Raw genomic sequence first — 9819 nt, 5'->3', positions numbered from 1 at the left:
GGACTGTTCTTATTCCCTTTTTGCTTTTTGATGAACAATTATCCAAGTAAGCCATTCCACATTATTGATTTTCTTGGACTCGGATGTCACGCAGGTAGCTAAAAACTCCCACGTGGTATGGTCAATTGCTGCTGTAACCACTAATGCACGACTGACTTCTGTTGTTGATTTCATTCGTTTGTTATTTCCTTCAATGTTTCTCATTCTAACTCTTTTCATCGGGTTACACAGGGACGAAAGCTTGACACACGGGTCTAAGGAAACCACTTTGGTATAAGGGACTGTTCTTTTTCCCTTCTTTTTGTTTAATGAACAATTATCCAAGTAAGCCATTCCACATTGTTGATTTTCTTTGTTTGTTATTTCCCTCAATGTTTCTCATTCTAACTCTTTTCATCGTATTACACAGGGACGAAAGCTTGACACACATGTGTAAGGAAACCACATTGGTATGAGGGACTGTTCTTATTCCCTTTTTGCTTTTTGATGAACAATTATCCAAGTAAGCCATTCCACATTGTTGATTTTCTTGGACTCGGATGTCACGCAGGTAGCTATAAACTCCCACGTGGTATGGTCAATTGCTGCTGTAACCACAAATGCACGACTGACTTCTATTGTTGATTTCATTCGTTTGATATTTCCTTCAATGTTTCTCATTCTAACACTTCACATCGTATTGCACAGGGACGAAAGCTTGACACACGTGTCTATGGAAACCACATTGGTATAAGGGACTGTTCTTATTCCCTTCTTACTGTATAATGATCAATTATCCAAGTAAGCCATTCCACATTGTCGATTTTCTTGGACTCGGATGACACGCAGGTATAATCTCCCACGTGGTAAGGTCAATTGCTGCTGTAACCACAAATGCACGACTGACTTCTGTTGTTGATTTCATTTGTTTGTTATTTCCTTCAATGTTTCTCATTCTAACTCTTTTCATCGTATTACACAGGGACGAAAGCTTGACACACGTGTCTAAGGAAACCACTTTGGTATAAGGGACTGTTCTTATTCCCTTCTTTTTGTTTAATGAACAATTATCCAAGTAAGCCATTCCACATTGTTGATTTTCTTGGACTCGGATGTCAAGCAGGTAGCTATAATCTCCCACGTGGTAAGGTCAATTGCTGCTGTAACCACAAATGCACGACTGACTTCTGTTGTTGATTTCATTTGTTTGTTATTTCCTTCTATGTTTCTCATTCTAACACTTTTCATCGTATTGCACAGGGACGAAAGCTTGACACACGTGTCTTAGGAAACCACTTTGGTATAAGGGACTGTTCTTATACCCTTCTTTTTGTTTAATGAACAATTATCCAAGTAAGTCATTCCACATTGTTGATTTTCTTGGACACGGATGTCACGCAGGTAGCTCTAATCTCCCACGTGGTAAGGTCAATTGCTGCTGTAACCACGAATGCACGACTGACTTCTGTTGTTGATTTCATTCGTTTGTTATTTCCTTCAATGTTTCTCATTCTTACACTTCTCATCGTATTGCACAGGGACGAAAGATTGACACACGTTTCTATGGAAACCACATTGGTATAAGGGACTGTTCTTATTCCCTTCTTTCTGTATAATGATCAATTATCCAAGTAAGCCATTCCACATTGTTGATTTTCTTGGACTCGGATGACACGCAGGTATAATCTCCCATGTGGTGAGGTCAATTGCTGCTGTAACCACAAATGCACGACTGACTTCTGTTGTTGATTTCATTTGTTTTTTATTTCCTTCAATGTTTCTCATTCTAACTCTTTTCATCGTATTGCACAGGGACGAAAGCTTGACACACGTGTCTAAGGAAACCACTTTTGTATAAGGGACTGTTCTTATTCCCTTCTTTTTGTTTAATGAACAATTATCCAAGTAAGCCATTCCACATTGTTGATTTTCTTGGACTCGGATGTCACGCAGGTAGCTATAAACTCCCACGTGGTATGGTCAATTGCTGCTGTAACCACAAATGCACGACTGACTTCTGTTGTTGATTTCATTTGTTTGTTATTTCCTTCTATGTTTCTCATTCTAACACTTTGCATCGTATTGCACAGGGACGAAAGCTTGACACACGTGTCTAAGGAAACCACTTTGGTATAAGGGACTGTTCTTATTCCCTTCCTTCTGTATAATGATCAATTATCCAAGTAAGCCATTCCACATTGTTGATTTTCTTGGACTCGGATGTCACGCAGGAAGCTATAATCTCACACGTGGTAAGGTCAATTGCTGCTGTAACCACAAATGCACGACTGACTTCTGTTGTTGATTTCATTCGTTTGTTATTTTCTTCAATGTTTTTCATTCTAACACTTTTCATCGTATTGCACAGGGACGAAAGCTTGACACACGTGTCTAAGGAAACCACTTTGGTATAAGGGACTGTTCTTATTCCCTTCTTTTTGTTTAATGAACAATTATCCAAGTAAGCCATTCCACATTGTTGATTTTCTTAGACTCGGATGTCACGCAGGTAGCTATAATCTCCCACGTGGTAAGGTCAATTGCTGCTGTAACCACAATTGGACGGCTGACTTCTGTTGTTGATTTCATTTGTTTGTTATTTCCTTCAATGTTTCTCATTCTAACAAGCTGTAAGAACGAATTGTATAACTCGAACTACGCCTATGTCGAACTATACGTAACTCAACGAAAAATCTTGCTCCCGTGGTGTTTCGAGTTATACGAGTTAACTCTTAACTGCATTAAATATCGTATTTTTAATACTGCTAGGGACATCTATGAGCGAGTGTACGAATTTTATGACGTTACTCATTGGAGACAGTAATTCGGATATAGTGAAATGATTTGCAACATTAATCGCAATTTCTCTTAATTCTGGTGGTGTTAAATCGATTTCGTCAGACATAACTAACGAATTTAATGAGTAATTGTAAATTATTTCAAAATTCTAAATGTACGATTCATATTCAAATTCCGTAATCTGTCAATGTTCGTAACAGTCACACCAACTGCAATGATACAATACAACTGTCACTAGGATATTCAATCTAAAGTTTTCATTTAATTTCGACAATAATTCACAAAACTTGACTGAAATAGAGAAAATATCGTCTAATACTCGTTGCAGAAGGCAATTCCAACACTCATGCGTTCGAATTTCGCATTCGTGTTAGAATAGAAGCCCATTCTGCAACTTGTTTTAGAATATAGTCCGTTCAGGAATTATTGACATCCCGGGTGGCTGGTGGAAAATCGAAATTAAGTTGGTAATGGCTCATTCGATCAGTAACATTTTGAATTGCAGATTTCGGGTTGGCATTGGAAATGTCATTGACAGAAGGTTAGATTATTCAGTTTGTTTTTGTTCAAATTGATAAAATAAGGTGGCAATAAAATTTGGATGAGAAATGTTACTCCTAGTGCACTACTAACCAAATGCTTATAAACTTGAATAGATAACACTTTTGTTTGTCCTCGGAATATTTTTACATTTTGCGATCGTATGGTCATAGCAATTCTAAGTAAAAAAAAAATTAATAAATAATATTTATAGTTAGGTGAATGAAAATGTTAGCTGTTTACCCTTAACGCTGAATTCCAAAAGAATTATCTCGTCATAGTAATTTGGTTGCCCATCTCACGGACAGGCTTAGGCTTTGTGGGAATTTTGTTTGCTTTCGGATTGTATGATATTTGTGTAATGGAAAAAACGAGAAAAAGTTAACTTTGTGGTCCTGAAAAGGACCGATAGCAATATTTCGATGGTGAAATTTAACCTCCGAAACCGTACAACGTACGACCTTGGCGTTTCAAAGCATATACGACGTCCATTGCTGTTACAGTCTTCCTTTTTGCGTGTTCGGTGTAAGTTACAGCGTCTCTAATAACGTTTTCTAGGAATACCTTAAGTACACCTCTAGTTTCTTCGTAAATCAAACCAGAGATACGTTTCACCCCACCGCGGCGGGCCAATCTTCTGATAGCGGGCTTCGTGATTCCTTGGATATTGTCTCGTAGAACTTTCCTGTGACGCTTAGCGCCACCTTTTCCCAAACCCTTACCACCTTTGCCTCTGCCAGTCATTTTTCAGTTAACGACTACAATAACAAGAATTAACTAAAGGTTTTAGCGGAAAATACGGCTTTTATACCATCACAGTTTTCCCCACCACTAGATCTACACGACCAACCAATGATATTGCGAGAATGTGCAGTGGAACCGCCTACCTATTCCGCTATAAATAGATGAATCTAAGATTTCCCTCAACTAGTTTATACCCATACTCGAGATGGCCCGTACGAAGCAAACCGCAAGAAAATCCACTGGCGGAAAGGCACCGCGTAAGCAACTTGCCACAAAAGCGGCACGTAAAAGTGCACCCGCTACTGGTGGCGTAAAAAAACCTCATCGTTACCGTCCAGGTACCGTAGCTCTTCGTGAGATCCGTCGTTATCAGAAAAGTACCGAGCTGTTGATTCGCAAACTTCCTTTCCAAAGGTTAGTGCGCGAAATTGCCCAAGACTTCAAGACCGATCTCCGTTTCCAGAGCTCCGCCGTGATGGCCCTTCAAGAAGCTAGCGAAGCTTATCTGGTCGGTCTATTCGAAGATACAAATTTATGTGCCATTCACGCCAAGAGAGTAACCATTATGCCGAAGGACATTCAACTTGCTCGACGTATCCGTGGCGAACGTGCTTAAGCATCTTTTTCACAAAGTTTAAAATCGGTTCTTTTCAGAACCACAACTTTTTTTTTTACATTTATACAATTGATTGATTTCTTATAAGGTATCCCAAATTAAAGATCCGATATCAATAGTGCAATATAACCTTACTTAATTTCTTCCAACAAAATGCGTTACGAATTTCAATTTTGATTATGGATTTTTCATCAGTCTTTTGATATCCTCTATATCTTGGCGCAATAGCTTATTTTAAGCTGGAAGCAAATTATGCCGTCTTATTTCCAATTCGATCATTCAACTGCAAAAGATTCTGATGACCAGCATTAGAGAGAAGCGATACCGTGATTTCTAGATCACGTTGTGAAACGTGAACGTTACTTTATGATATCAGTGAAATTAAAGCGTGACGTGATCACTGTTTAGGTTGCTTGTTAATAATATTTGTATGAATCACCCAAACCTTAGTTCGTTTATCTTTGCAACTCGAATTGGTCACTCATTCAAAGCAAAATTGTTATGAAAACATCCATTTTTCTTACATATTCAACTCTTTTCCTTATTTCAGATTTAGTTAGGAACGTAACAGAAGGATATCGATTTTTCAAATGTTTCCTCAAATTTGAAGAGGTGATTTTGAAAGATAATTTCAACTTGCATAAATTACAAGTAGCATAATTTACATCAACTTTTGTGAAGAAAGCCCAAAGATTGCTGGTCTTTCGCCTGTTATTATTCTTTCGCCTATTATTATTATGTCGCTGACGTGTTTTCGTTTATTTTTTATAATACAGAGTACCATTTATTGCTTCGGTCGACAACTTCAATATAGAAAGAATTTCTTTGGGGTTGTTTATCAAAGATAAGCATAAAATTAGAATTTTATTGCCACCACCAATTATGCAGTAATGCAGTAGTTATTAGTTTGCAGCAAGTATTTATTGTTCAACTAGTTCTACAAAAATACTTCCTACAGCATGCGAAGTTGCCTACGATGCTGGGATTGTCATAAAAATATGCAATTATGTTAGTCGAAAAAGGTTCCGAAGCAATAAAAACATCAGGCTGCCTTCATAATTTACGATTGCAACGGACGATGATATGCCCTGAAAAGATCTGTGAAATGTTCAAACTGTGATCCCGTCACGCTCTGTATTCGTTTTTCGGAACCGTGACTACCTGTGACATTCTGATCTCAGTTAAATCACAGTTCGTGAAATATAGCTCTTCTCTAATCAGCATTCCACCGACTGTTTCATAACATTTTGAAGAGGATAATGAGCATACAAGTTGTAAATAACATCCCATCACCAGTAAGGGTTAATGTACAACAATCTAGCTTGCGACATGTTTGGAATACCATAGACGATGAGATGGCGGTAGTTTTTGCAGACACTCGCCATTGCTAGAGTCCATCGAACTCTGTGCTAAGCTTTAATTCTTCGGGTTTGATGAAATGTCCATCAGTTGATTATTCAGGTGATGCGTCAGCAGTGTTGTGAAAGGCAGTGCTATGGTTCCTAAATGGTTTTGTCGGAGATGACCCGGGACCAACTTCTATTTTCTTTTGAAGTTTGTAGGTTCGGGTATATACCCGAACTTAAATAGGTGGAGTCAATTTAGGTGGTACGATCTCAAATAAAAAGTTTACACTGAGAAGGTAATTTTTTAGTTTTCACTTATCGTCAGATTGATCGATTGAAGATGCCTCCTAAAACTAGCGGAAAAGCTGCCAAGAAAGCTGGCAAGGCCCAAAAAAACATTTCTAAAAGCGACAAGAAGAAGAAACGCAAGAGGAAGGAAAGTTACGCTATCTACATTTATAAAGTATTGAAACAAGTCCATCCGGATACGGGTATTTCAAGCAAGGCTATGAGCATCATGAACAGTTTCGTTAATGATATTTTCGAACGCATCGCCGCCGAGGCGAGTAGACTTGCTCACTACAACAAACGTTCGACAATAACCAGCAGGGAAATTCAAACAGCAGTGCGCCTTCTCTTGCCCGGTGAGTTGGCAAAACACGCCGTCAGCGAAGGAACTAAAGCAGTAACAAAATACACCAGTTCCAAATAAAGCAGGAATTGTTGTTGCATATCAAACGGTTCTTTTCAGAACCACAAATTTTTAAAACTTATAATTATAGTCTGATCTCTAATTTCACCGTTAACGACATGTAGATTTATCAATTTGAAATAATCCATACTAATATAATTCGAATATGTTCGTCAACTTCCTATACCATGTCTGATAATTTTGCACACCAATATCATATATATATATATATATATATATATATATATATATATATATATATTCGGTTCAATGTTATTTACCTGCTTTTCAATTGTTACTATATATATATATATATATATAAATATATATTTATACCGTTGCAGGGTAAGGCTTAGAGGTTGCCGGTTCCTCTCAGAACAAGGCAACACTCAATTGCTTCTGAGGAAACTTCTCACAATTCTCGTGGTCCACAAGATCATCTCCTTTTGCGCCTTCTCTATTAGATCTTCGTGAAGTCCAAGTTTGGCTGTGTTCCCAGTTAGATGCATCTCAACCAGCCCATTCGTGGTGTGAGTAGATATATATATATATATATATATATATATATATATATATATATATATATATATATATATATATATATATATATATATAAACCTGTTGCAAACAGTGATTGTTAAAAAAAAAAAAATATATATATATATATATATATATATATTGATATATATAGATATATATATATATCTATATATATCAATATATATATCTATATATATATATATATATATATATATCTATATAAGGATAAGGACAGTCCCTCTCAGAGAAATACTAACCGTAGACACGTGTTTCGGGCTTTCGGCCCTCATCAGTACGGTGAACAAGTGTTAGGATGTGCAGCACTTGAAAGAAACAACAAACAAACAGAGTCAACAACAGAAGCCAGCAATCCATTTGTGGTTTCAGCAGGAAGACCCAATGTGTTTTCGGGCAACAACCGACATCACCACGCGAAAAGCTATAACTAACTGCGTGACATCCGAATCCAGGAATAATAACATGTCGGAAGGATAACGAGGGTAATTGTTCATAAAACAAATGATAAGGATAAGGACAGTTCTCTGAGAGGGACTGTCCTTATCCTTATGATTTGTTTTATGAACAATTACCCTCGTTATCCTTCCGACATATATATATATATATATATATATATATATATATATATATATATATATATATATACAGGGTGAGTCTTTGACTTGTACATATATTTTAACCGAAGGTTCTTGAGGTCAAAAGAAACACTTTTTTCATTTACCATTTTTTCCGATTCGGCCCTGTTAAGAAGATATAGCCATTTTAAATTTTCAAAATGAGCTAATTCACCCCTGAAAACCGGAACACTGAAGTTTTCTCAAGCATAAGATATACCTCTTGAACCTTGGAAATAAGCTACTAAATTAGAAAAATCATCATAAACTCACGTTTAACATTCCATTTGTTGAACAAAGTAGTGTTTATAATCAAATAAATGAGTTATTCCAATTTCGTTGTCGCTAAAGATTAAATATTCTTCTCTTGATTTCTATTTCATTTTCGATAATTATAACGAATTGAGCTCGCTACCAGCCATATTAGCTCTGATACTCATATCCATTCATTCATTATATTTCATTTATATGATATCGTTGTTTATTTTTCGTGCAAGAATTAACCTTAAAATCTCAAATAAATAATATTCATCTATGAAAGATCTAACACAGACTATAGTAATCTGTGGTTTTAAGTTTGAATTTCAAATTTCGAGTGATGCCAAATATAAACACAGCAGTTCGGTTCGAATAATCTATGTTCTAACCTAAAATTTTCATTTACAGTTTACACTGTTATTGTTATAAGATATTTGTTATGAAATGAAGCATTTGATTTGTTCCAACTATCTCATAAAAATATTGAAATGCATCAATATTTTTGAAACCATCAGTATGAAAATATGGAAATATGTAAAATATTCTGGCTCTGTAATCAATGGAAAATGTTAGACTCCACTTGTAATCAAATTTGTTGTTAATGTGTACCTACATTATAGCCAACTTTACTACTTAATTCATCTTGATTTTGGCATTGAAAATAAATGAGAAGTATTCAATATAATTATCCACAATAGAATATTTGGTTTCTTTCAACTCACCTGATTTGTTTTCACATTAAAACAATTATGGCCCTCTTGGAAGTATGTCAATCATAAGCTCTTAGGATGAATTTATGGAATAGCAAAAGAATAAAAGTATTCAATCTCAATCACATGAAAATTTGTCTAGTATGTACCTAGTGGTATGTTTCGATGTGTGTGGTATGTTTCGATGTGAGTTAGAATGAGCCGAAGAAGAATACAGTATTGTTCGATAGCAGCAGTCTTTAGTGGGATATTGATTGTTGTCATTATAATGGGACTATTTTGTGAAAACTTTTTTAAACATGGGTTTTATGAATAATCTGGACTTTTCAAAAAGAATGTTGATTTTAGTGAAGTATCTTCTTATTATCAGGGCTGTGCCAAAGCTCAGTGATTTTTAATCAAATCGAGGAGTTGAGGTGAGCTTATTCAAATAACTTCATTTTCAAACTAAGTTGGCTAGTACTTCAATTCTTAAATCTGAGACATGACTTCATAGTAAATATTCATTTCTGTGGTTTTTTTTCCACAATAGAACAGAGTTGCATTCAGCCAAAGTACCCAATTTTTTTAATTTCACAGATAATTTTTTTTTTTTAAGATCAAGTTATTCGAAAACGGCGCTTTGTACGAGAAAATATGAAGAATACTTTTATTTTTCAAATTAGCCAAATATTCTTCAATGAACGTTCAAATTACTATTAAGAGTTGGTTTCTTCGAATTTCTGGTATTTTGATGGTATGTTATGTTCATAACATAGAAACAGAAGAATGTGTATGGAATCTGGTGTTCGGAGAAGATGTATCACATCAAAAAAAAGCTATATTTCAAAAATCATTTCCTTCGATACAACCATTTCCGAGATATAGCCGATAATCACATTTTTTTAACGATTTTCAACAGCCTGTATCTTTTTAACCGGGCCGAATCGGAAAAAATGGTAAAGGAAAAAAGTGTTTCTTTTGA

The 9819-nt window shown here is 35.7% G+C and overlaps 3 protein-coding genes across 3 annotated transcripts; 2 read left to right on the top strand and 1 right to left on the bottom strand.

The window, feature by feature from the left end:
* Positions 1-3704: 3704 nt before the first annotated feature.
* On the bottom strand, positions 3705-4099 carry LOC123685625 (histone H4). The gene has a single exon (XM_045625370.1). The coding sequence runs from the start codon at positions 4060-4062 to the stop codon at positions 3751-3753; it is 312 nt and encodes a 103-aa protein (XP_045481326.1). The 5' UTR covers positions 4063-4099; the 3' UTR covers positions 3705-3750.
* A 163-nt stretch (positions 4100-4262) lies between these two features.
* LOC123685619 (histone H3) lies at positions 4263-4741 on the top strand. Its single transcript, XM_045625360.1, has one exon. The coding sequence runs from the start codon at positions 4268-4270 to the stop codon at positions 4676-4678; it is 411 nt and encodes a 136-aa protein (XP_045481316.1). The 5' UTR covers positions 4263-4267; the 3' UTR covers positions 4679-4741.
* A 1581-nt stretch (positions 4742-6322) lies between these two features.
* LOC123685622 (histone H2B-like) lies at positions 6323-6784 on the top strand. Its single transcript, XM_045625364.1, has one exon. It carries the CDS (start codon positions 6365-6367, stop codon positions 6734-6736), a length of 372 nt encoding a protein of 123 aa, XP_045481320.1. The 5' UTR covers positions 6323-6364; the 3' UTR covers positions 6737-6784.
* The last annotated feature ends 3035 nt before the right edge of the window (positions 6785-9819 follow it).

The sequence above is a fragment of the Harmonia axyridis genome, chromosome X (genome assembly GCF_914767665.1).
Source record: "Harmonia axyridis chromosome X, icHarAxyr1.1, whole genome shotgun sequence".
Taxonomy (NCBI): Eukaryota; Metazoa; Arthropoda; class Insecta; order Coleoptera; family Coccinellidae; genus Harmonia; species Harmonia axyridis.
Note: the sequence above shows the minus strand (reverse complement) of the source record. Positions and strands in the feature narration are given on the sequence as shown.

Excerpts from the sequence above, each read along its gene's own strand:
- LOC123685622 (XM_045625364.1), top strand. The coding sequence starts at position 6,365 with ATGCCTCCTAAAACTAGCGGAAAAGCTGCCAAGAAAGCTGGCAAGGCC.
- LOC123685625 (XM_045625370.1), bottom strand. The coding sequence starts at position 4,062 with ATGACTGGCAGAGGCAAAGGTGGTAAGGGTTTGGGAAAAGGTGGCGCT.
- LOC123685619 (XM_045625360.1), top strand. The coding sequence starts at position 4,268 with ATGGCCCGTACGAAGCAAACCGCAAGAAAATCCACTGGCGGAAAGGCA.